Here is a 27,895-nt window from a genome sequence, read left to right as displayed (position 1 = left end):
AAACGGGGCTTTTAAGCAAACGGCCAGTATACGAACATTGTGTATGTCTGCAGATGCTAAGGGAAGCCAAGGAGAAGGAGAAGCAGAGACTGGCACAGCAGCTCTCAGTGGAGAGGACTGCGCACTACGGCATGCTGTTTGATGAGTATCAAGGCCTGTCCCACCTGGAAGCCCTAGAAATTCTATCCAATGAAAGTGAAAGCAAGGTATGTCTGCGCAGTTCGTTTGAAACAGCATGTTCGGTCACGTGTCTTCTTAAGCGTGAAAGAAACTGGAAAATCTACCATTTATAATGAAAACATTTCATTTTTAACTGGTTCTGCCAAGGTCATAAATACTGTACAGCCAACAGAGCCTCAAGCTCCAAGTAATCTCCTCTCTGTCCTGTGCCAAGCCCTCACCCCAACCCAAACCAAGATGGCCAGCACAGTGAGTCACCACTACCTTGTGTAAAAGGCTGCACAAAATCATGGCTGTTGGACTCTTGACCCTCTGCCTCCCTTTGGAGATGTCATACCCAGATCAGAGATGTCCTAACAGCCCACCATCTTCATTCCTACCCAATGACAACAAAGTTCTTGAGGGTTCTAATCTTTTTTGTTTTGTGGGTTATAGAGTTATTTATTTGGCCATCTTGTTAGAATGCCTGGGCCACAAAGAGCAGAATTATCCTACTGAGGGTTAGAGTTTGTTTGGGATGCTTAAGTGTAGAAACCTGGGAAGCTCAACCACTACTCAATGGCCCTGCAAGTTCACACACCACTCCCCTCACTGTGGTACCAAGAAAACAAAAGATGAATAGCAGAGGTCAACAGGATTTGGTGACATTTTTTCTTAAAGGTTTTACAGTGGTGTATGTGTGTGTGTGTCTTTAGCAAACACAACGCAAAAAATTCACTGAAGCTGAAGGCAGTCTCTCACAACAATGCTAGCTGGTACACTGATACCGATGGGTTCCTAAGACACTTACCTACTTGTGGTACAAGGGAAATCTGTACTACAAGAGGCCAACCCTCTAAAAAATAATTCTGGTTTTTGTGGGTGGGTCCCCCTGCATAAAACCTACCTCGGCCAGGTACGGTGGCTCACACCTGTAATTCCAGCACTTTGAGAGGCTGACGTGGGAAGATCACTTGAATCCAGGAGTCTGAATCCATCCTGGGCAACCTAGCGAGACCTTGCCTCTATATGGCATTTATATAGTAGCTATTCTCAATACTATAAAACTCTTAACTCATCTAACTGTATATATGGTTATTTTGTGTGGATGTCAGGCTGACTATACTCTGGGTGTTTCTCCATTGAAGGCCATTGGACAGTACCTTCTGGACCTCCTGGGAGGGAGGGGTGATGGGCCATTCTGGTGACATTCACTGAGGAGAGGCAGGTCTTCAGATAGGAATCTGAACGTGGAAGTGAGCCTTGGAATGGAGAAGTCATTTTGACTGTCTCCAGGCCTTGTCCTCTTATGTTTAGACTTTGAGGAGCCCGAGCCCGTCTTGAAGCCTGATCAGGGGAAGACAACCTCTGCCCCATAACAGACAACCAAGAACCAAAAGGATGGAGAACCCCTCCCTGCCCAGATCCTCGAGTTACATGTTATTCTCTGTGTATATTTCCTTTCTTGCTATGCATGTGCCTTCAGTGAAAGTCTTGTGGTTGAAACTGTTCAAGGTTAATTTTTTTAAAAAAAGGCAAAATTGGGATTCTTCTACAGATACAAAATGAACCCATGTTAAAGAGTTTATTTAGCTCATTAATTAAAAGAGGGAACCAGGCAGATGTTATAACTGACTCAAAGAAAAAACCACAGAAGCACCCATTTTTATGAGCAAAGGAATCTTGAAATATGAATGTGCCAAGGGACACAAACCTGGTTTTTTACACAGCAGGAGAGGTTGTCCCCCCACTGCACAGAATCCTGTCAGGTCTATAGACGAGAATGATTTTGCATTGTTAGCAGCATCGACAGAGTCATAAAATTGCTCCCAGAGATTCAGACTCTGATAGTTCAATGAGGTGTGCTCTAGAAAATGCAGTTCTCCACGGAAACACACATTCTTCCTTACAAAAGGAAGAACACTCCAGGATCTGGAGTCAGGCATGATATATTAAACACCACTCAGTAACTAAGATTTTGGACCCCTCTTACCTCAATCTCCTTATCTATGAAATGGGAATAATAATAAGAGGGGAGATCCCTAAAAGCCAGAATTTATTTATAAAACATTGTGTGCTTATTCTTATGTGTTTAAAGTTTAGTTGCCTTCAAAGTACTCTCTGTCTGATGCAATATTCCTACCTATTAATAGATGCTTTTTCCACTGCTCAAAATGGTTTTTGAACCAGTCAATTTGGATGCCTTTTAGTGGTTCTGCAGTTTTTTGTTTCACCTCTTTCATATTGGCAAAACATTTCCCTTCAAAGACTTTTTTCATCCAGGGAAAACAAAAAATGTCACTTGGGGCAAGGTCAGGTGAATAGAGAGGGTAGGGCATAGGGGTCATGCTGTTTTTGGTCAAAAGCTGCTGAACGCTCAGCACAGTATGGGCAGGTTATTTGTATAAATTGTAACTCACCCATCATGAAGTGGGCAAATGTGTTGAAAAAACTCCCCCCCCAAATTCACTGAAACCAAGCACAGTCTCTCACAACAATGCTAGTTGGTACACTGATGCCGATGGGTCCCTAGAACCTTTACCTAGCAGGGGAAGCCTGTGCTACAAGGGGCCTGCCCTACAAAAAATAATTCTTTTTGGGGGGGGGGTCTCCCCTTGTAAAACCTACCTCACCTGGGCGCATTGGCTCACACCTGTAATCTTAGCACTTTGTGAGACCAATGTGGGAGGATTGCTGGAGCCCAGGAGTTTGAGACCAACTGGGGCAACGTAGTGAGACCTTATTTCTATAAAAAAAACATTGAGGTTGGGCATGGTGGCTCAAGCCTATAATGTCAGCACTTTGGGAGGCTGAGGTGAGAGGATTGCCTGAGCTCAGGGGTTTGAGACCAGCCTGGACAACTTGGTGAGACCTCATCTCTACAATAAATGAAAAAATTAGCCAGGTGTGGTAGTATGCACCTGTAGTTCCAGCTACTTTGGAAGGCTGAGGCAGAAGGATCACCTGAGCTCAGCAGGTCAAGGCTGCGGTGGCTGTGAGCGTGCCACTGCACTCCAGCCTGGGCAACAGAGTGAGACTCTGACTCAAAAAAAAAAAAAAAAAAAAAAAGCATTGAAAAACTACCTGGACATGTTGGCATGCACCTATATTCCCAAGTACCCAGGGGCTGAGGCAGAAGCATCCCAGAAAGTCAAGGCTGCAATGAGCTGTGATCCATGCCACTGCACTCCAGCCTGGGCGATAGAGAAAGACCCCAACTCAAAAAAATAAATAAATAAAAATAAAAACCAATTTCATAGGATTATTAACATAGTTAAGTGAGATAATCCATGTGAAGCTAGTAGAAGCATGTGTAATACCTTATGAGCACTCCGTAATATATATACATAAAATGTTGATGATGTTTAATTTTTATAATATGCTTTCTTATGTTGTATATATTATTATTATTTAAAATATTTTAATATTTAATGACCACCCTATAAAAACATCACAAGGTATCATCGTTAGAGACAGAATCTATTCCGTCTGGTTCCGTCATGGGTCTCAGCTGTGAAACAGCCCCAGCCTTTGGAAAAGAGCCCAGAGCACTTCCATTGCTGACAAGGAGGTTTGGTCCTTGGAGGGGTGTATTTCCCTCTGTTTGCAAACGGCTTCCGCCTGCTCTGTTTTCTTTCCCCAGCCTGGAGAGTTTTGTGGTATTTCACAGTAAGGAATGCAGAAATTTTTCTTCACTTAGTACTAATAGTTACTGAGTGCTGTAATAAGCAGTCCTAAAAATGTGTGTTTCGAAAACAATAGAGGCTGTTGTTCATGGCTGTAAGAGTCCAAGCCAGGGGTGCCAGGTTTGGGGGAGTCAGGAGGCAGGCTGTGTCCACACTGTGCCTCCGCTAGGCCTATCCCAAGGTACAAGCCTCCAGCCACAATACAAATGCAGGCCTAGCTGGGGTTGCCAGATTTAGCAAGTCAAATACAGGATTACTAGTTCAATGTAGATTTTAGATAAATGATGAATACTTTGTTTAGTATAAATATGCCCCATGCCATATTTGGGACACACATTTATGCTAAGAAAATATTCACTGTTTATCTGAAATTCAAGTTTAGCTAGGCATCCTATATTTTATTTGGCAGGCCTACACATACCAAATATTTAAAAGCTAAAGAAGCTGGGCTCGGTGGCTTAGCCTGTAATCCCACGCCTTTGGGAGGCTGAGGTGAGTGGATTGCCTGAGCCCACGAGTTCGAGACCCGCCTGGGCAGTGAGACCCCATCTCTACAATAAATCAAAAAATCAGCCGGGCATGGTAGCACATGCCTGTAATTCCAGCTACTTGGAAGGCTGAGGCGGAAGGATCGCTGGAGCCCAGCAGGTCGAGGCTGCGGTGGGAGAGGCCACTGCACTCCAGTCTGGGTGACAGAGTGAGACCCCAACTCAAAAAAAAAAAAAGCTAAAGAACTTTTGAAACAAGCCATTAAGGAAACTATATTCCATACTCCTATGTTGACAAGCATACTTTCATAATAACCTGGGAGGCCAGACTTCCATTTAGAATTCCCAGAGTCCTCAAATTTCCACATACCCCATCAGCCTGCCCCCTCCTATCTCCAGCTCTGCCTGTAGCCTCAGGGAGCCTTTTGTGCACAGGTGAGGCTGCCCAGTTCAAGTTCCATGCACACGCCTGCTGACAGCCACCTCTTGGCCATCCCATGGGTCTAGAGGCACACAGGATCCCACCATGAGGAGCATAGCTTGGGGAAGAGGTCCATGCTGGCTGTGAAAAGGGTCCTTCAGTAGCCTGGAGAGTGTTCTAGAAGGGGGAGTGCAGGCTCTGTGGGCACATTCCTTGGGCCCTGTAGACTCCCCTATGTCCAAGTCTAAAGGCAATATTGGATTCTGCCATCCTCTGGGGCCTTATTATCTTCCGAATTGTATCAGTTTGAAAAGACAGCATGCAGAGGGGACATTCCCATTTTTAAAAAAAAAGCCTTGGCCCAGGACTAATGTACATCACCTCTACAGACATTCCTTTGGCTAAAACTCAGACACCATACTGGAAATATAAGGAATTGTTATCCTTACTATTTTACTAGATTTATTCTAGAATGGCAATGTAGTGTCAATACATGTTAAAGAAAAACATCATTTTTGTTGTCATTATACTCATAGTTAGAAATAGTAACACAAATCTTTAAGATGGGATCACACACCACCTTTCAAGGAAAAGGTTTTTGAGGCAGACTGTGCGTGTCCTGGGTAACACTTAGCACAATGCCAAGCATGTAATCAGCATTCAACTCATAATTATGGAGGCAGACATGGTTATGTATTAATTATTGAGCTGAACTAAAGTTTCGGTGCCCATGGCCTTGGTATCTTGAAACGAACCAGGAGGAAGCATAAGAGATGCTGTAGGAGAAAGATGCTGATGAAAGAGACTTTGACTGAAGAGAACCCTTCCCAGAGGATGCCCCAAACATAAAAACCCAGAGTGTTCCCTCCAGGAGACTAGCCATCCATCCACCAAAACACATGGGTAAACCAGAATGCTCCACATCTGCATACATTTTCACTAAGCATTGTATTCAAACCCATTTATTCTGTAATTACCTTTAGAAAACTGCTATTTAAGAAAATGTAGGCCAGGCACAGTGGCTCAAGACTGTTAATCCCAGCACTTTAGGAGGCCGAGGCGAGAGAATTGCCTGAGCCCATGGGCTCAAGACCAGCCAGGACAACTTGATGAAACCTCATTTCTACAATAAACCAAAAAATTATCTGGGCATGGTGGTGCATGCCTGTAGTTCTGGCTACTTGGAAGGCTGAGGTGAAAGGACCGCATGAGCCCAGCAGGTCGACTCTGGGGTAGTGGTGAGTGTGCCACTGCACTCCAGCCTGGGTGATGGAATGAGACTCCAACTCAAAAAAAAAAAGAAAAAATAGCTGAATGATAGGAAGATTATGGACCCACATCTGGGACCCTGCTACTTAGACATGAGTGTGTGAGCTGAGATGAAGACCCTGAGAAGGTCAGGATAGAAAGGGGTAGCTGGCAGCCATTATGCAGGATGTACTTGCCTCCACCCCACCGAACTCAAAGTAATGGGTTTTGTTGATGACTTCCTGCTCAGCTTCCTCCAGAAGCTTCTGCGTAATGGTGATGTGCCTTAACACATTTTAGGCAAATGGTACCCTGGCATCCCAATGCCCTCTCCGGCTCTCTCACATATCCCGATGTGCTCATCTACTGCCATAATAAATATTAAAACATATTCCAGGCTGGGCACAGTGGCTCACGCCTGTAATCCCAGTGCTCTGAGAGGACAAGGCAAGAGGATTACCTGAGCCCAGGGGTTCAAGATCAGCCTGGGCAACTTAGCGAGACCTTGTCTTTACAATAAATCAAAAGATCAGCAGGGTGTGGTGGCACACGCCTGTGGTTCCAGCTACTAGGAAGGCTGAGGTGGGAGGATCACCTGAGTCCAGGAGGTGAATGTTGCAGTAGCTGTGATGGTGCCACTGCACTCCAGCCTGGGTGACAGAGTGAGACCCAGACTCAAAAAAACAAAAACAAACACAAAAACATTCCAAAGAACACTACCTTTGCTGGCTCTCCCTCCAGAGCAAGTGTTTGACCTGCAGAATGAAAAAATGAAAACCTTACTCCTTTGCAGTCATATGTCACTTTTTATGTGATGCTCTATGCCCTTTGACCATTTAAAAAATTCAAATTAGGCTGGGTGCATTGGCTCATACCAGTAATCCCCAGCACTCTGGGAAGCCGAGTCCGAGAGGATTGCTTGAGCCCAAGAGTTCCAGACCAGCCTGGCCACATAGTGAGACCTCATCTCTACAAAAAAAAAAGAATTAGCTGGACATGGTGACACATGCCTATAGTCCCAGCTACTCAGGAGGCTGAGACAAGAATCGCCTGAGCCCAGGAAGCCAAGGCTGCGGTGAGCTGAAATCATGCCACTGCACTCCAGCCTGGGTGACAGAGCAAGAACTCTGTCTCCAAAAGATAAAATATTTAAATTAATCTTCAAAGGATGTCTGGCCATCTGTGCAAATAATGTTTAAGTATGTACAGAGGACAGTTTAAAAAGATGCGTTCTGGAGACAGTGAACAGGAACAACACCAGTTCAAGCATCACCTCCTCTATGAAGTCCTCCCTGCACTCCCTCTCACTTCCCCAAGGGAGAGCTACAGCTCCCTCCCCGGCATCCTCAGTGTATCCTCCGCTCAAGTGTCATGGCCATTCTTGGCTGACATGGACCTCCCTCTCCTAAACTGCAAGATCTCGGAGAAGAAATGTGTACCTTGTGCATTTTTGTAATCCCAGCACAATCAGCAACATCTAGCAAGTGTATATGTGGATATACAGAGTGCATTTACTTATATGTTTACATGTGAATGCATAAATATGTATAATTTTTGAGCATCACTGTACGTATTTTAAATACATTGTTTCATTTGACTTTCAAAACAACCGTATAGATGCCATTAGTCCTCAATTTACAGATAAGGAAGTTGAGGCATAGAAAATTGATTAAATTACCCAAGGTCACACTAGTAAGCAAGGAGCTGATCTCTGACCCCAGGGTTGATGCCAAAGTGTGTTTTTAGTTATTATGATAGAAGAACTACCACTACCATTTGTTTAGCATCTACTGTGTACACTTGTGCCATGTTCTTTATTTATCTCATTTACTCCACAAAGGATCTCACTTCGGTAATGAGAAAATGGAGGGTCAGGGAGCTTATGTAACTTGCCCCAAGTCGCACGGTTAATATGCAGTAAGCCAGCATCCAACCCAGCATTACCTCCCACACCATGAAGTACTCAGTCCTGGGAAAACTGTGCACAGCTGTATGTAAATGTTATTAATGAGAGGAAAAGATGACAGTTTTGCTGACCTATTTCTTTTTTTTCAGGTTCAGTCATTTTTAGCATCACTTGAAGAAGAGAAGCTGGAACTCTTAAAACATGACCTAATTTCCATTAAAGACATCTTTGCAGCCAAAGAATTAGAGAATGAAGAGAACCAAGGAGAACAAGGTATGGAAAAGTAAGCTAAATAGCAAGACAAACTGTTGGCATAATCCGTATGAAGCTGCAGTTCATAAACACAGCCCTTTGAACAGGGTGGACTTATTTATTTCCAGAGCTCCCCCCTTCATGCTTCCAAACTACTCAGTGCATCTGCTGTTGTTATAGGAGCTGGTCACATTGATTTACAATCCTCTCTGGCTGGGCAGGAACTCCCATTACATCTCTGGTGTTCAACCCAGTGCACATCGTAGGCACACAATAAATGCACATGGTCAAATGAACAAAGAGCCTGATGGGCTAAATAGAGCCCTGATGACTAGAGTCTATGCTCTCTCTTCTCATTTTTATCTGCATTTGAGAATTGTTTATTGTGATTAACATTGATGGTGGGCAAGTCTTTCAATATGTTTCTTTGCAGATGATTTTTATTCCTTTGAACACATATGTGGAGATGTTAGGGTATATTTATAAGCATCCTGTGGTACACCTAGAAAGCACAATTCTGACAAAGGCTGGCCTGTACTATTTTCCTACAGTGCCCCAGGGCTTGATGGGTCAGTTTGGTAATGATTGAAGTGGCCCAGGTATGCACTTCCTGATAATATTCCAGCTAGGTAATGGCTCGATCCCCAAAGAGACTAGAGACCCCCATCTTTTTTTTTTTTTTGAGTCAGAGTGCACCTCTGTCACCCATGCAGGAGTGTACTGGCACGATCATGGCTCATCACAGCCTCGACCTCCTGGCCTCAGGCGATCCTTCTGCTTCAACCTACTGAGTAGCTGGGACTATAGGTACACGCCACCACCCATGGCTAATTTTTTTTTCTTTTTTTCTTTTTTGTAGAGATGAGGTCTCGTTATGTTGCCCAAGCTGGTCTCAAACTCCTGGCCTCAAGCAATCCTCCCACATCAGCCTCCCAAAGTGCTGGGATTATAGGTGTGAGCCATGGCTCCCAGGCTAGAACCTGTTTTATGCGAAGCAAGGCTTCCTTAAGAAGGGGGAAATTATTCTTAAAGTTGGGCATGCTTAGTGATGACTATAACTTGTTCATTTGGGAATAGAAGAAAGTCAAACATTTGTGTATAGAACAGAATACATGGACAATTATTTCTTCCTAATGTCATAGCCAAGCACTACTCACAGGTTTTTCAAGCAGGTTATGCTAAAAGGTCAAGCAACCACAGTCGCAGGTTGTCTCTTTCTGGGACCCTCAGTAGGGTCCCATTTGGAAAATTTTCACCACTTTCTTGCCCTATGTCCTTGAACAAGTTGTGCTACCTTTCTGAAACTTGGTATCTTCATTTGTAAAATACAGACATATTCCCCAGGGCTGTTGTAAGGGTTGTATTAAGTAACATATGCGAAAACATACATCACAGTGCCTGGCAAACAGAACTGCTCAAAAATATTAGCTGTTTTTATTATTTCAAGTGCTAACACAAGGCCAGGAAAATACTAAAGGTGCAATAAATTGCAACTGTTGATTATTATTATGCTTGTTATTACCCACCATGCAAAGTAATGATAATATGTATTCATAAGTTGCTGGCAGCATTTTGTGCCCAGGTATGTCACATACCTTTAAAGAGATCAAAGCTCAGACACTAGAGTTCAAATGCTTGAGCCTCCGTACTCGGGGCAAAAGTATTCCATGCATGCATAAGCTGTCATTGAGATACATTTCCCTCTTTTGCCCCAATATACTGACCTTGTGTTCCTTCAGCTTAATGAGATTTATGCTTGTTGCATCAGAATAAAAGAATCAGTTATACCAAATCATAGAAAGAGGTCAAAATCAAAGAAACAGTTAGGGAATCATGTTTTTTATTTTATATGTTTCTACCAAAGTTACAGAGGATGACAGCCTTGTCTTTGTTTTTCTAATGAAGAAACATGCACAGTAGCTGTTAAAGGTCATGTAGCTCACATTATTGGCCCAGGATGAACTAGGTAAATAGATGCCCCTTTCCCAGACTAGCAATCACCACAAAGCATCAGGCTAGTCCTCTTCAAGTCTCATGATGCCTCAGGTAGACCTGGGTCCTCTTTATGGTGTTATTTAGGAAGGATGCTCTCCTTTTTCCAAATTCTTCCAATGTCAAAGAAATATTGTTGTCAGTATCTCTTGGCAATATTGTAACCCCAGCTGGTTCTCTTGGAGAAGAAACTTGACTCGGTACTATTAAATAGAATATGTTGCTATAGGTGTTATGTTCCAGTCTTATTGTAGAGGTTCAGTAAATTGAGATTTTTGAATATCACTCATACACACACATACACACACACACACACACACACACACACACAAATTGGAAATGCTGAGTAGCATGCTTTAAGAAATGGTAGATTTGTCTCTCCTTAAGTGACAAAACCCTGTTATCTCCTGTAATATGTTCATTTTCCCAAAGGGTATCTCCCAATTATCAAAACACTATTAATTTTAATTAATTTAATAAGTAAATGTCATTCAAACACTTAACAGAGAACTGGGAGAAAAGAATAGAGGTGTGTCATTAAATCAATTCAATTATATGACGGAGTGTTACAAATCCAAAAAGCAGTATCCAAAAGCTACAGAGAGGAATCCTATCAGTAAGGATGAGCAGAAAACCTAGGAGCCAAATTTTTTGAGAAAAAAGAGCATTTTTATCAGATTTTTTCCTTGTAAGCATTACATTCCTAAAAGCATCATAACAACTAAATAATTTATTTGGTACTCTCAAAAAATGTAATAAACTGTCATTTTTAGATCAATTTAACATTGGTCTCCTCTGCATTTAATAATGTTAGCTAATGATTTGCATGTTTGTCTTTCCAGCAGAGTGTAATTTTATCACACTGCCATGGGTCTCTAATTTGATTTACCACAGCTGAGAAGAGATTTTAAAAGGCCATTTTCTATTTTTATTGCTTTGGGGAAGATCTTCTTGGCCATGGATACAGACCAGGGTTGTAGTAATAGGTATTCTTTGTTGCAACATATATTATCGTCTGTTTTTACCTACTTCCATCTTTCTCTATGATTTTTTCCTAAAATATTTGCTAAAAGTTATTGGTGTATGTGTTATAGAATTAATGCACCTTTAAAAGCTGGAGCTGTGTAAAGTACTTGCATCCTAATTTAGTGTTGATTCCTCTAAAATATTTCTAGTCTCCCTGTCTGTGCAGCACATAACAATTTATTTACATAAAACTTTCATGTTTACAAAACACCTTCCCATTTTTTGTAGTATTAGGTCTTGCAAAGAGGAGATGGGTATTATTAATCCTCAATTTTCAGAGGAGGAAATGGAAAGTGAGGAAGCCCTGTGACTGGCCTCAGGCCACAGAGTCACTAAATGCAAGAGTAGAGCCCACGCCTTCCAAGTCTCTGTCCAGGGCTCTTTCTGTCCCATGACAATGAATGAGAAGGAGCAGGCAGTTTGGAAAGGAGACCTTGTTGACATGCCCTAGCCCCTCTTACTTTGCCTGCTTAGAGAGGATGAGACCAAGACCTCTGCCCAGCAGAGAAAGAATCTCGGCTTTTGATGGAATCAATCTCTATCTCCTCTCTCTCTCTCTCTCTCTCTCTCTCTATCCATCCATCCATCCATCCATCCATCCATCCAACCATCATCTATCTCTATCACTCTGTCTCCAAGACTCTCTAGCCCTCAGCTCTTCTCTTGTATAGCTAATACATTCTCATTTGGATCTGTTCAGGCATCACCTCCTCCAGGAATCCTGCTAAGCATCCCTCTGAGAATTGAATTAAGTGTTGTAAAAGCCCATTCGAGCACTTGCCTCTTTGGGTTAAAACGTCTTCATGTTGTGGCATCATCATGAGCAAAGACAGTCATCTCTCCCTACCAGTCTGCACATACCTCCCTTGCTCTGCTGTAGCCACATGACCTCCTTGCTGTCCCCTGAACCTGCCAACATGATCCTCCTGGACTTTTTTTTTGCTGTACCACTGCTGGGAGCTCCCTCCACTAGACACTTTCAGCTCATTGCTCTCCTCCTCTGGGTCACTTCTCAAGTGTCACCTTCTTCATCCCTTTGGGCTGCTATATCAAAATACCATAGACAAGGTGGCTTATAAACAGCAGAAGTTTATTTCTTACAGGTCTGGAGACTGGAAACCCAACATCAAAGTGCCAGCAGATTCAGTATGTAGTGAGGGTCCCTGCTGTCTGATTCATAGATGGCACCTTCTCATTGTGTCCTCATGTGATGGAAGGGGTCAGCTAGCTCCCTGGGCCCCTTTAATTAGGGCACTAATCCCATTGATGAGGGCTCCACTCTCTGTTGAAACACCTCCCAAAAGCTTCACCCTCTAATATCATCATGCTGGTGATAAGTCTTCAAACTAAGAATTTGGGGGTACACAGACATTCGGACCCCAGAACCTCCTACTTAAACTTCCTAAACTCCTACTGCCTTGTTCCTCTCCCTTGGCTTATAACATAAAACATATCGCTTGACATATTTTTTATTATTGATCTGTCTCCCTCTTGAGAATGTATATATTACAGGTAATAAGAAACTAAGCCAAATGTTTTAAGCAAATACCTAGAAGCTACTGTGTCTGTCTTCATGAGGGGCTGGTTAATCATTGTATTTACAAAGCAGTAAATAGCATATCTAGACCAGCGTTTGGTGCAATATTTCTCACATGGATTAGTCTCCCCTGAAAGTACTACCTTCACCCACTGGTAACAGCCAAGGTTGTTTCTTCTCAGAGAGTTTTGTGATCATGTAATCAGACCAGATTGATGATGCTTTTGTTCTCCCTAAAACTGGTAGTAGGCCCATTGTGGAATCAAGTCTTTAGCACCTATCAGAAACTTTTTTTAAAAGGCCTTGCCCATAGATACAAAAAAGCAAAGTAAGATTGTCACTTTTGAAAAATCTCTCTTTACTGCCCACCAGTAACCCTAATTTATTTTTATTTTATGATATATGATGTATTACAGATGTTATACATAACTAATATAGTATAAGATTATTGTATGTCAGGTAACTTATTAATCAATTATTCAGTAAAGATTCCTTTTGGTACCTATTATGTTCCAGGTATTGGGTTAGATGTTCTAGATTCAAGAACAAGCAAAGCAAGTACTGTCTCTTGCCCTCACAATTTCTAGTGTAAAGGGAAGACAGATCATTAAGAAATACTGTAGAACCAGATGGGTGTCTGAGGGAACCTTGGGAAATTTCTCCAGAGGAATGGTTGAGACTAATTCTGCCTACTCAGCACTGTGCTCTGTGGACTAGGGTTGCAATGCTAAACATAGCAATACTCTAAGTCCTAAATATGCTGTTGTCCCAGGTATTTTAGGCCTGGGAAAGGTCATCTACTTTTTTATTTCCATCATTCTTTCAACGATGGCTGTGAACAAGACAGGTGAAGTCCCTCCCTGCCCTCCTGTTGCCCTTTGTGCTGCCTCAGGGGGTCCCTGCTGGAGGTTTCAGCAGTCCTTCACCTAGCCACAGCTGTGGCCTCACCACTGCACTCACGAATGGAAGACATTCATCTCTGCCCAGCAGCTGGCAGGCAGGCAGCTACAGCCTTCACTTAGTCTACCCTGACTGCAGGCTGTAAGGTTAGGGGGGCTGCCATGTTCCAAAGGATGAAAAATAAATCACGCTTCTTACTTCTGTTTTGTTCTATTTCTAGGCTTAGAAGAAAAGGGAGAAGAATTTGCCAGCATGCTTACAGAGCTGCTCTTTGAATTACATGTGGCAGCCACGCCTGACAAACTCAATAAGGTCAGCACCATCGGATCGGAGCTGTTTTATAAAAAGGGAGGCATGGGTGGCGGGGGGGATCCTCCTTTGTAAAATTCCAGAAGTCTACCTGAAATGGAAAAACCCCAAATTCTATGTGGTACAGTGGGGGCAGGGAAGTTTGAAGTCAGTCATTAAGGTTTGAAAAAGGTGACATAAGATGTAATGGTAGATAACATGTGAGACTGTGCCATGAGATCTGCATTCTAGCTGTAATTTTATCAGTGATTACCTGTGACCTTGAACAAGTCACTTACCTTTTCACGGCAAAAGTGAATATTAGATCTGACCAGCGGTTATCTTCACGGGGCAAAGAGTCACCAAGGGGAGTGGGGTCCAAATTCCACCCTCTCACTTTTAAGGAGACATGCCAGGATTAGGCAGAATTCTGCAGTATGTCAACCAGGTGGGCTGCATGTTTCCTCACACCTGGAACACACGTGCTTCATCCCGCCTAAGAACATTCCAGCATCACAGTTTGGTCTCCTCTAATAATACCACAGTATGTCTTGCAAGTTAGTATAAGATCTTGTGAAATTTCTGTAGAAGACGTGATCATTAACTATTTAAAACTGTGTGATGTTTTCCAGTTCTCTCTTGTTTTTCTCTCTCTTTTTCCTTCTTGTTAGCTAGCAGTGGTTTACATGGACACTTAATTATCAGGGTGGGTCAGGAAGGGCAGAATGAGGCAGGAAGGTGTCGGGAGGAGTAATTTATTTATCTCCAATAGGGGTCACTGATTCTGGCAGGTCAGTGCCTTGAACACAGTGGGAAACTGTCTCATTCATCTCTGTGCAGCACCTGCCATTGCCAAGGGGGCATGTGGTGACTCCAAGCTTCCACTGCTTGTTTACATAGAGTAAGACTTTGTCCCTAAAAGAGGACTCACTAAGGACAGTTTCACTGGGTTTTCTCTCCCCAGATCTTCTTGCTGTTCACTTGCCATTCTACATTCTGATATACTATACACTTTAAGGCTTCAGGAAGTAACTTTGGCATCAGCTCAGAAATCAACTTATCCTTAAGCAAACAACTTAGACTATAATGTTAACATCTGGGTGAGTCTGTCCTTTCTAAATTCAGGGACTAAATAGATAGGGGAAGTAGATTTTGCTTGTTTAATTTTATCATGAGTTTTGTTGCTGTTTGTATGTTTGTTTTTGTTTTGAGCCAAAGTCTCACTCTGTTGCCCAGGCTGGAGTACAGTGGCATGCTCACGGCCACTGCAGCCTCTACCTGCTGGACTTAGGCAATCCTTCTGTCTCAGTCTTCCAAGTACAGGTGTGTGCCACCACGCCTGGCTGATTTTTTTATTTATTCCAGAAACAAGGTCTCACCAAGTTGCCCAGGCTGGTCTCAAACCCCTGGGCTAAGTTAATCCTCTCATCTCGGCCTCCCAAAGTGCTAGGATTATAGGCATGAGCCACCACACCCAGCTAGCCATGTCTTTTAAGGCCATGGGCTGCTTAACTGCACTCATGTGAAGTTAACCTACTCACAGAGCAGCACCAGGTCTTGCCAGCAGCCTTTCTCTTCTCCCCTTGAGGTCAGAAGGCCTGTCAGCAATCTAGATGCACTGAGCCATTCTTCACCTTCCCAACCTGATACATTATTAGGTTCATGAAACATTAAGAGCTTCATGATACAGATCAGATGAGAAAATTTGCCTCAGCCATGGCCCTGGCTCAATTTCTAATCTACACACACAAAAAAAAGATACTGCTATTCTTTTACAATTGGTCATGAAATGTGAAAGATATACCATAGATTTTTTCAATGTGACTGTCATTTTTATTATTATCTGAATACCATTTTTAAAATGCTTTTTTAGGCTGGGCACAGTGACTCATGCCTGTAATCTCACCACTTTGGGAGGCTGTGGCAGGAGGATTGCTTGAGTCCAGAAGTCGGAGACCAGCCTGGGCAGCATAGTGAGACCTTGTCACTACAAAAAAAAAAAAAGTCAGAAATATTAGCCAGGTGTGGCGGTGTGCACCTGTAATTCCAGCTACTTGGGAGGTTGAAGTGGAAGTATCGCCTGAGCCCAGGAGGTCAAGACTGTGATGATCTGTGATCATGTCACTGCACTCCAGCCTGGGTGACAGAGTGAGATCTCAACTCAAAAACAAACAAAAACATAAGATCCTTTTGTAAAAGTCCTCAGGCCTTACAATGTTTTCCCCATACTTCCTTTCTATTCTGTCTCCTTTTTCCTGCTTTATACTTATCAGAAAGCAACAACAAAGTTATCTTTTAAGGGACTGAGGAATTGCTTCATCATCCTTTATACACACAGAGATCCATTCTTGAAGGTTCAGAGCAACTTGATTCTAGGCATGGGGTTTGAATGACTTAGTTTCTAATATTTGCATAATAAATGTCATGTTTGTTTGTGGGCCATTGCAGGCCATGAAGAAAGCGCATGACTGGGTGGAAGAGGGTCACACCCCAGTGTCAGTAGATGTCACAAAAGAATCAGAGGAGGAAATGAAGAAGATAGAAAAGGAAGAAAAACCCGAAGACCCTCAAGAAGACAAAAAGGAAGAAAAGAGCATGAAGACCGTGGAGGTAAACTTATTCTAGACTTTCCACCTAAAGGGTAGTAATAACATGCTTGCCTTATTAGCAGCCTAACTTTAAGTGAGAAAGGGCCATTTCTTTTTTATTTGTACCCTATTCCATGTTATAGAACCATGAATAGGAATGTAATAAACACTAAAATTTCTCTATGCCAAGACTTAGTGGCTTAGTGCAGATTATGTAGCTTTTCTTCAGAGCTTTACAATTATAATTTAGAGGGAAAAGGATCTTTAATAACATAGTTGATTTATCTTTAGGATGGAATTCTATCTAATATGCAAATGTGTTACTATAAAACATCTTTATGCCCATAACTAATGAGGTAATTGAAGCTTTTTTATAAAAAAAATTTTATTGCTGCAGCTTTTATTCTTTCGTTTAATACATTTGTGTGTGCATAATTTATATCCTGCCTATGTTCAAAAAAGGAATTTGCAAAAACTTCATCTTACAATGAATTTTAATTTTAAAGAAAGTAACTTTTTTAGGTTTGATCATTCCAAGGAAAAATGTCCATTCAGGCATATTCATTCAGCCTTCCTTCCACATGCCTTTTTAAGGGGGTTTTACTCTGATGCCCAGTCTGGAGTGCAGTGGCATGATCACAGATCACAGCTCACTGCAGCCTCTACCTCCTGGACTCAGACGATCCTTCTGCCTCAACCTCCCAAGTAGCTGTAACCACAGACATGCACCACCACAACTGGCTTAATTTTTTAATTTTTTTTGTAGAGACAAAGTCTCATCAAGTTGCCCAGGCTGGTCTAGAACTCCTGGACTCAAGCGATCCTCCCGTGTCAGCCTCCAAAAGTGCTGGGATTACAGGTGTAATCCCACCACACCTGACCCCAAACACTACTGAGCACCTGTCTGTTATGTGCCAAGCATTGCTCTGTGTTGTCAAAATGCCCGAGGTTCAGTTGAGGTCCCACAGAAAGTCAGTCACTGAGACAAGCACTATAGCTGGGGAAGAGGCTTTTTATTTAGGTGATATCAGCAAGGAGAACAGGAGATTTCGTCTCAAATCTGGCTTCCTGTTCCACTGAAATCAGGAGCTTATAAAGTGGGGCAAGAATATAGAAAACAGGAATTAGGGAGGGATCTGGCATTTCATTGTCTGGATGTGGTGATCTGGGGAGTTTCAGTTCCTTGATACTGTAGGTCTGAGAATCGGTTTCCTGTGAAAGGAACTCAGAGAAGACAAATGTAAACTTCAGGTTTTATGACCAGGAGGTCAATTTCTGTGTTTACTTTAAAAAAAAAACAAAACCATTAGTTCTATAAGGAAGTCAGGCCAATTTCATAAGTACTGAGGATGCAGCTGTGAATAGTCTTTCCAGGTCCCTGGAGACCTGGTGGTGCTTCCATTTTATAGCAACATTGCACTTAGAAAAGTCTTAGACCCATAATCTTCAGGTAAACTTTTTCGTTTTATATTTGGGTTTTTTAAAATAATTATACTATGTTTAATGTCACAGGGTTTTGTTGTTGTTTTTTTTAAAGCAACTGCTTGGTGAATAATTTTCTTCCTTGTATTTATTCACTTCAGGAAGTATACATGTTATCTATTGAAAGCCTGGCAGAAGTGACAGCACGCTGTATCGAACAGCTTCATAAAGTAGCAGAATTAGTTCTTCATGGACAAGAAGAGGAAAAACCAGCTGAGGACCAAGCAAAAGTTCTGATAAAGTAAATGCTACTTTATTTCTGATGCATGTTACTTTTGATTCTTATTTTTCCAATTATATATATATTTGTATGTGTGTGCTTGTGTGTGTGCCATTCAAATACACACACACACACTTTAGACCACTAAAAATTTATATTTCAAGTCAACTAATTCCATTGTTCTGTGGTCATCTTAAGAAATCATGACTCCTTTAAGAAATGCACTATGTTAGCAGGAAAAAGAATAATTAGCTAGCCATTCTAGAAATTATTTGTGAAGATATTTAAAGGACACACTAAATCATTCAGAACCATAAAAGTATCTATTTTAATACATCAAAAACTTGGAAATAAAGACTTTGTAGGGTAATTACATTTTCAACATACCACATAAATAGAGAAAAGACACTTTAACTTCTCAGCTAATGTCACAGAAACAGGCAAGCACACCCCACTGTTCCTAGGGACTTATACCAGCTCTGCATGTTCTGAACTCTGATTATGATGGCCTCGAATGTAAGCCAGTTCATGGTGGATTGCATGTGTACACACATGTGTTGTCATAGGTTATGTTCTTCAATAAATAGCAGCTATTATTAGTTTATCAAGTAAAAAGTATATACATGAATATGAGATCTAGTGAATATTTATACATGAACATAGTTGGTATGGAGCTGAAAATAGCCATTTACTTTTATGCATATAATTGTATATTGTGATATTGAAAATAAGTACTGGCCCAAGTACCCTCTTGTTATTATACAAGTACAGGAGCCCCCTGAAAATATATGGGGACACACACATCTCAGCACACTCATTCACTTTGTTAGCTAAGTAGTCTTTGCTTATTACTGCTTTTGGCATTATAGGTTAGGGAGTACGTTTTTAGTGGAAGGACCTTCCAAAGAGTCTACCTTAGCATCTTTGTACTGGTGGCTTTTTTTTTTTAACTTATAAAGTTTTGTCACCAAGTGCAGTGGCTAAAGCCTGTAATCCCAGCACTTTGGGAGGCAGAGGTGAGAGGATTGCCTAAGTCCAGGGATTCAAGACCAGCCTGGACAACTTGGCGAGACCTCATCTCTACAATAAATCAAAAAATTAGCCGGGCATGGTGGCGCATGCCAGTAGTTCTGGCTACTTGGAAGGTTGAGGCAGAAGGAGCGCCTGAGCCCAGCAGGTCAAGGCGGCACTGGCTGTGAGCATGCCACTGCACTCCAGCCTGGGTGACAGAGTGGGACTCCAACTTAAAAAAAAAAAAAAAAAAAAGATTTGTCATATAGTCTAGATTTTCAAATCTAAGCATGTAAAAATCCAAAATAGTATAAGAACCATATAATCCCTCCTTCATATTTGTCAGAAATAATATATACTTATCTTAACATATAAGAGGAAGAAAAAGAACAAAAGTTTTAGATATTGAGGAAAGTAGGAAAAGTGTAAAATATTGCATACAATATCTAGGCTCTAGTTTATCTCTGCGGTTCTGATTTGAAACAGCAGGGCTGAAGTTCAGAAGTCCCTGAGTGGATAGCAGGGCCTTACTCGTTGTCCTTTCTGATTCCCAGCCCTGATTGTCCCACCCTTACCAAACTGCTCTAAAGCCCTGGTATGTCTACTATAACTGCCTCTACACCCACCTGACCAAGAATGTAGTCAAAATGGCTTCTGAGCTGTCCCCTGGCCTTATCCTTGACCCTTTCTACATATAAGTTTCAGACAGATGGATGGATGGATGAATGGATGGATGGATGGATGGACGGATGGATGGATGGATGGATAGATGTTTGGATAGATGGGTGGATGAGTAGATGGGTGGATGGATGGATGGATGGGTGGATGGGTAGATGGGTGGATGGATGGATGAATTTAGCTCATAAAATGTGAATAAATAGGTTACATCGGGCCCCTATTTACCAAAACAAAATTTACCCCAACTGATTTTACTAGATCTCTTAACAAGATTTTCTTAACTTGAGGTTATTTTTCCCATAGCATTTTAGTCACTATTTATAAAAGTCATATGCACTAACAATTAGAAAAAATCAGGCAATATTCTTATTATTGGTAATTAAACTTGTTTTTAGATTTTGTCATCATCCATACTGTTAGAATAAGCACTGTTTTGATTAAATATTTGTATCTACTTTGCATTGTTGGGGGGGTGTTAAAGTCCTAGAAGTGGAATGGCCAGAATAAACTTGGAATTTTGATACGTTTTTAAAACATATTTTATGGGATCTTTTTTTTAGGCATCTAATAAAAACATAATCAAAATATCAAGAGGCACCTGAATTTAATCCCACCTCTGCTACATATCCTAAGATCTGACTTAGTCTTCTTAAATGTCAGGTTTTTTTCACCTACATAAAATGAAAATAATAATATGACCCACAAGGACACTATGAGGATTAAATGTGATTAGGCATACAAAAGTATTTAACATAGTGCCTCAATGAATATTCATTATTATTTTGAAATGAAAAGGCTAGACGGAAGCCACCTGGCAGGAGTCTATACCTCTCTCCATGTGGAAATCAAGGTTTTCTGATTTGATTCTAAAAAGAGGTCAAGTGAGTTAGGTGGTCATTCTTTAATGAAGCATGGACAGAAAACCAGAATTGGGTGGAATTGTGAGTGTGAATCATGAAAGAGCACTGGGGAAAGCTGTCTGATTGCACATCTATAGCACATCTTGCAATGTGTGTGCCATACTTTTAAACATGATACTGCATTCATATAAGTAATTTTCATGACAGTTAAATTATTTTGCCTCATTGAAAACTCCCAAACCTCCTTTTTCTTATTTCAGATTAACTACTGCAATGTGCAATGAAGTGGCCTCTTTATCAAAGAAATTTACAAATTCTTTAACCACTGTTGGGGTAAGATGACGATATTTATTCCTCTCCCCTCCCCCTTTTTTACTGAGAGAAATGGGTCTGTGAGGAGCTGTGAGGAAATGCGGAGGAGGCAGCATCTTCTTTAATAGCTCCACCAAACAGAAATTGTTCCCTGATATATGCTAAAATCACCAAACAGAAATTGCTCCCTGATATATGCTAAAATCAGACCAAGAGAAGCTTTCTGACAATAGGCAGTGGAAAGCTCTCCTCTGATTGGATTCTAACCCTGAACCTGCCTTCCCAGACTTACGAGATGTTGGGTGAGTGAGTTTTCAAACCCCTGTGGGCCTCATTTATTTTCTTTATTTCAATAGCTTTTGGTGACATGAATGCATTGCATAGTGGCGAAGAAATCTGGGCTTTAAGTGTACCCACCACCCTCACCTGTGCGCATTGCACTCAATATATTTGTTTGTTTAAGTGTCAGATGACAGTTCCTTTCTTTGCTTAATATCTGTGGTATATGTAATTCAGGAATCGCTATTAAAATGATTAATGTTGAATATTCTTTTTTTTTTTTTTTCAAGTAGGATTTATTGAGAGGACAGAAAAATTCCCACAGTGGGAGGAGACCCAAGAGGGTTGCCCAATGTTGAATATCCTTTTCCCTATTGCCCTTAGAGCCATACAAGATAAGAAGTTTCTTTGTTTTGTTATCACACTTCAACTTGAATCTAAAGAAAAAAAAATATTCCCAATTGGCTTAAGTGTTTCTGTTCTCAGAGTAACAACTTTGAAAGATTCAGTATTCAGCTGGAGGTGTGGCTTCTAGCTATTCTAATCAGAAATCAGTCACATTTGTAGTTCCACCTTGGTGGCGACAGAGAAGACAAGTGGAAAACATTCCCTTTAGCCTTCCATTTTTTTCTTCTAAAATCTTGAATACAAAGTCTAATTATCCTTTCCATGAGAAACCAGTGGTTTTATTTCCTGTCTTAGTTCAGGTGTTTAGGGTTGCAAGTGTATTCCTTTCTAGGACTGTTGTAACAAAGTATCAAGCTAGGTGGCTTAAATAATAGAAATGTATTTTCTCACAGTACTGGAGGCTAGAAATCTGAAATCAAGGTGTCTGCAGGGCCATGCTCCCTCCAAAGCTTCTAAGGGTGAATCCTTCCTTGTAACCCCAGGAATTCTTTGACTGTGGCTGCAAAACTCCAATCTCTCTGCCTTTTTCTTTTCTTTTTGAGTCTGGGTCTCACTTTGTCACTCAGGCTAGAGTGCAGTGGCATGATCACAGCTCACCGCAGCCTCGATCTCTTGGGCTCAGGCAATCCATCTCAACTTCCCAAGTAGCTGGGACTTCAGGCACGTACCACCACACTCAGCTAATATTTTTTTTATTTTTGTAGAGACGAGGTCTCACTATGTTGCCCAGTCTGGTCTCAAATTGCTGGGCTCAAGTAATCCTCCTACCTTGACCTCCCAAAATGTTGGGATTACAGGCATGAGCCACCACGCCCAGCCAATCTTTCTGTTTATATGTGACTTTTTTCTCTCTGTATTTTCTCACATCATCTTCCCTCCATGCATGTCTGTGTCCAAATTTCCTTCTTCTTACAAGGACACCAGTCCCATTGGGTTAGGGTATGATCAATGTGACTTCATCCTAACTTATCACACTGACAATAACCCTATCTCCAAATAAAGTCATAGCCTGAGGTGCTGGGATTTAGGCGTTCAGGATGTCTTTTGGGGAGAGAGGGGACACAATTCAACCCATAACAGAAAGCAACAGAAACAAATTCCAAATAATTTAACCAGTAAAGGGGCTTTATGAAAGTCAGCAGGGAAACATGAAAACTGTAGGGACCCAGCCCCACAGCTCATGCTCTCTCTCTCTCTCTGTCTCTTTCTCTCTCTCAAGTGTTGCTATTCATATGACTCAAAGACAACAATTCTCAGACCCTGTGTCTTTCTGTTCAAATTCCTGGTTCCTGGGTAGGAAGGTTTGAAAAGCTCATCAGCATGGGCCGCATGTCTACTTTGGCATCACTCAGCAGGACCTGGGGATAGGGTCACATCATGCAGACCTACCTGGCTGCTGGGGCACGTGCCCCTTCCCCAGGCCAAGAGAAGTTCTCAAAAGAAGTAAGACATGATCATGGACCTGGCTGTCACCCCAAAAGATGTCTGTCCCCTACACTTCTTTAAGTGACTCAGTGAACAAGTGGTGAGTTAGCAACACATCGCCTATTCATTCTGCTGTTAAGAAATCTGGTTCAAGACCCACCTGGGCAACTTGGTGAGACCTCATCTCTACAATAAATCAAAAAATTAGCCGGGCGTGGTAACGTGCACCTGTAATTCCAGCTACTTGGAAAGCTGAGGCAGAAGGATCACTGGAGCCCAGCAGGTCAAGGCTGTGGTGGCCGGGAGCAGCCACTGCACTCCAGTCTGGGTGACAGAGTGAGACTCCAACTCAAAAAGAAAAAGAAAAAAGAAATCTGGTTTGCTTCTCCGGTTTAGTAAAACATCAGGGCTTATCTTTGTCTGCTTTTAGGCCTTCAGAAATAGAGCTTCATACAGATAGCGTGATGCGGGAGAGGAAGCTCTCTGATACCATGGGCTGGATAATATACATTTGCATGCTCAGTGTTGTCTGAGTTATGTGACGCCCATGGCTAGGTTTGCAGAGAGTGTGAGGTCTTTGTCAGGATGGAATGGGCTTGGTACTTAGGCTCCCAAGGCTCTATTGTACCTTCTTGTTATTCTCTTGACAGGTTACTAGGTGAGGAAACTGAGGCCCAGGGGTGTGAACTGATTTACTCAGGCCTTTCAGTTGGTCTCCCAGGTGGTTGTTTGTCAGACAGATACCAACTCCCAGTTGGTTGTTTGTCAGACAGAGAGCCAAACATTTGGTTCTCTGTGGTTGTCTAGGGTTGAGGGTATGTCTGTGTGTGTGTGTGTGTGTGTGTGTGTGTGTGTGTGTGTGTGTGTGTATGTGCATGTATGTGTATGCCTCTGTGGTGTTTTATACAATTTATGTTAAACATTAATTGATTGACATTAGGGGGTAATAGTCATAGTAACACTTTCCATTCCTTGTAATGTATTGTATCCCAGCACACTCAACCTTAGTGTGCACATGAATCACCTAGAGATCTTGTTAAATGTAGGTTCTAATTTAGTAGGTTTGGGATGAGGACTGAAATTCTACATCTTTAATAATCTCTCAGGTGATGACAGTATTCCTGATCAACAGTCCCCATTTTATGTAGCAAGGCTCCTGCAGTTGGCTGTGTGCTTGAACTTTCATACACACAGACACACGTGTACACAAATGTTTGCACACATCAAATCAAGAATACACGGGTTATAATTTTGGAGAAGAAAAAAGCTGGATGTAAAGCAGAGTTTTCTGATATGCCATCTCACCACAACGATACTCTAATCTTGTGCTGTGATGAATTATTTACATCAAGTCATTGTTTCTGTTCTCAAAAACAGCCATTATTCATAACATGAAGTTAATGAGTGTCTATTGCTCCCCAGACTCTATTTAAATTGCTTGCACATCTCATTGATTCTGAAAAACCAATGTCATTTTATTGCCCTCATTTTGATTATGTTTTAGAGGCTTATTGATAATCAAATAAACATGAAAGCAAAAACCATAACGGGTTTTCTGGTTACTTACTAAAATGTCTGGGCTTTTAAAGGTTTTTTTTTTCCCCCTCAAGACCCCATTATCATTTCCTCAGTGAGACACTACCCAACTCTCAGTAGAGTCATGTCAGTGAAAGTGGGCTGCTGTGAGAAGGTATATTTCATTTATGCATTTTTTTACTAGAAACTCTTACAAATACAGTAAGAGAAACTAGCTTATTAAGATTACCCTCTCTCTCCCATCCCTTTAGTGATTTATTTTCTAAGAGTAGATTGAACATTTTGGTCAGAGAAGACTGTTGATTGATAGACCAGTAACATAAGGAAGGATAATGATGAGAAAACTAGCTTTTGCCTTCTGAGCACCTCCTTTCTTCCAAGCTCTGTTCTCTGTGCTTGACATATATCTGTGTTTTTCCAATATGGATTTGCAGACCTGTGAAAAACATATATCTGTGTTTTTCAAATGTGGATTTGCAAATATATATATTTGAGAATGTTTTAATTTTGCTGCTCCTCTGAAATATGCCCTGTAATAAAGTATTCATATTTGCATTTTAAAGAAGAAAGAACAAAGACTAGACCTGGGCTTGAGCTAAGTTAGGTGAGTGGGGACTTAATTTGTCTGCAAAATTTAAGAGGGCTCAAAAAAGAAAAAAAAATCTCAGTAATCTAGATAGATATTTCAATGTACCATTTTAAGAGTAAAAATGCAAAAAAAATTCATCAACAAAATATCAAAATTTTAAGTAAAGACAGGATCCAATCCTTACTTGTACAACTCGATGTTTCTCATCTTACTCTAATCCCAAGACTGCTACAAACTTTCAATGGTGAAAAGGGTCTGAGTTTAAATTTCTACCTGTGTGGTGTTAAACAGGTTGCTCAACCTCCCTGAGCCCTATTTTCTCACCTTTAAATCGGGTTATCACGCCTACTTACCTCCTAGGATTTCTGCTGAAGTTAAATGAGGCCATCTAGGTAACACACCAAATAGGAAACCTGGTCTGTAGTAAGCATTCCACTCTCCGGTTCCTAAGGGATCCCTCAACAAAGCCAGTGTGTTACGTTGTAGCCATGAACCTTGTAGTATAAGCACCTAATCTGTCAATTTCATACTTCTCATTCCACAGAGCAACAAGAAGGCGGAGGTCCTTAACCCCATGATCAATAGTGTATTGTTAGAGGTAAGTGGCCCCTGGAGAGAAAATGTTTCTGAATCAAAGCATATGTTAGAGCTACTTTTTATTTCTTTTTTGTCTTTCTCCCCACAGCAAGTATTATTGCAATTCTAAATCTTATCATCAACAGCCTTTTTTTAGTACATTTGTGTGGCTCAACCAGCTGTAAGCCCTCTGGTGAAGCAACAATACCTAATTTTCAAGAATTCCTGATTATAAAAAGAAACGCTAAGCTAGCACGTTATTTCTGTCGCCGTTTCCTCCAGCAGAAGCAGATTTCTGCTGCCAAGTTTGACACTAGATTTAACACTATGATTATTGGCTGCAATGAGGGATTATTGCTCAATGGTGGTTTTCATAAAAATGGGTAGGCTCTTCCCTCGAGTCACAATAACCTTTGGTTTAGCTGAGTCTAGCCTCCAGACTGGCAAAATGACAAATTGAATGTTCAGTCTATGCCCTTTTGGTGACAAGGGACCCCATCCTCTGTGACCCTCACTCTGTGGCCTGCCTGCTCACCAGGACTTTGTGACATCAACAGGAAGTTGCCCCAACACTGTCATGGCTTTGCTCTCTCATTCCTGTGTCCTAGGCACTGTAGAGGAAGAGTAGAGGCTGGATGGAGAGGCCTCTTACATTAAGGGCCGAACTATAAGAAATTGGCACACTGGTAGCCACAGGACACCAGCTGAAGCCACAAGGAGTTAGCAAGCTAAGTTTGAACGCTGGCAATGCATATGACGGGATAACTCCCCAAAAACTAGAATTACCTTTTGGAGGGTGGGCCCCTTATAGTGCAGGTTTCCCCCGCTAGCTAAGTGTTCTAGCAACCCGCTGGCATCAGTGTACCAGCTAGCATTGTTGTGACTGGCTGTGTTTGGCTTCAGTGAATTTTGGAGGGAGATTTTTTTTCAATGCATCTACTCATTTCACTAGCACACCTGCCCACATCGCATTGAGTGTTTGAAGGGGTCCAACCCCTTGCCGGGTCGTGAGCTTTCCTGAAGGAGAGGCAGATAGGCGAAAGACAAAAATCTTATACTCGGACACCTGCTTCCTGAACAGATGACATCCTTTATTAGTTAACAGAAAGCTTTTATACCATTTGTAAAGGGGCAAGACAAAGAAAATTCCTTCACGTACAAATCCTTTAAAAGTTACCACCATCTAGCGGTCTTTAGAAGAAACGAATAAGCCAAAAAACACTATCTACTTTCAGTTAATGAGTCTTGAGATAAGTTTAAAAGGAGTTTCACCTAAACTAAACATAATGCATACAAGGTTCACTTTGATTTTGGTTCCACATCACTTGTCTAATTTAAAAAGCCTTAAAATCACTAAAACAAAACTATAGATTGTACCTAGTGGTAGTAGGAATATGAAGCCCATTAACTTGACCAAACAACAGTGGCTAGCATTTAAATTTACTCTGAATAAACATATAAAGTGAACTAAACATAATGAAATAAAACTAACACAACTAAAATTATTATGGTTGCATAATTGCTAATGAGTTTTTAAGTTTAGGATAATGGTGATTTGGCTGTTTTCCCTTATGCTTGGCAACCTCCTGGAAAACATCTTTGTCTTAAGATAGGCACTTGAGCAATTATTATTATCTTTGAGGCACCAATTTTATCATTGTGTGAACTTAAACTTATGAACTTAAAACAATCTTCAAAGTAGCTATAAAACACTTAACTATAGCATTAAAACTTAATTAATGACTCAAAGTAAAAACCTTGTTCAACATAACCAGAGCCTAATAATTTTTGTCAACCCTCATACATATGTATATTGATTATATAAACTTGTATGATATTACATTTACCAATTATGATTAATACATGGATAAAACAATTATCATGTCTAGAATAGCACTGCCAGCAACTCTCTTCAAAAGAGTCCCAAATTACACTCCTTGAAGTGCTTCAAGAAAGTTCCCAGGTGCACAGTTCTTCATGTAGCAGTTTTTCTCTTTTGGGCTTTTACGACCTTCAAAGCTTTGTAAT

General features: G+C 41.3%; 1 protein-coding gene across 1 annotated transcript in view; it reads left to right on the top strand.

Annotated features, from left to right (window-relative positions):
• Window positions 1-27,895, top strand: part of FAM114A1 (family with sequence similarity 114 member A1) — a 68,691-nt gene that overhangs the window by 37,951 nt on the left and 2,845 nt on the right. Inside the window, exons 6-12 of the mRNA XM_008052420.2 lie at window positions 54-206; window positions 8,058-8,181; window positions 13,836-13,927; window positions 16,352-16,513; window positions 18,075-18,214; window positions 21,003-21,075; window positions 25,836-25,889. Of these exons, the coding sequence (XP_008050611.1) occupies window positions 54-206; window positions 8,058-8,181; window positions 13,836-13,927; window positions 16,352-16,513; window positions 18,075-18,214; window positions 21,003-21,075; window positions 25,836-25,889 (798 nt within the window). The remainder of the gene's footprint in view (window positions 1-53; window positions 207-8,057; window positions 8,182-13,835; window positions 13,928-16,351; window positions 16,514-18,074; window positions 18,215-21,002; window positions 21,076-25,835; window positions 25,890-27,895) is intronic.

Source organism: Carlito syrichta, unplaced genomic scaffold (genome assembly GCF_000164805.1).
Source record: "Carlito syrichta isolate Samal-C Ts95f unplaced genomic scaffold, Tarsius_syrichta-2.0.1 Scaffold274131, whole genome shotgun sequence".
Classification (NCBI taxonomy): domain Eukaryota; kingdom Metazoa; phylum Chordata; class Mammalia; order Primates; family Tarsiidae; genus Carlito; species Carlito syrichta.
Note: the sequence above shows the minus strand (reverse complement) of the source record. Positions and strands in the feature narration are given on the sequence as shown.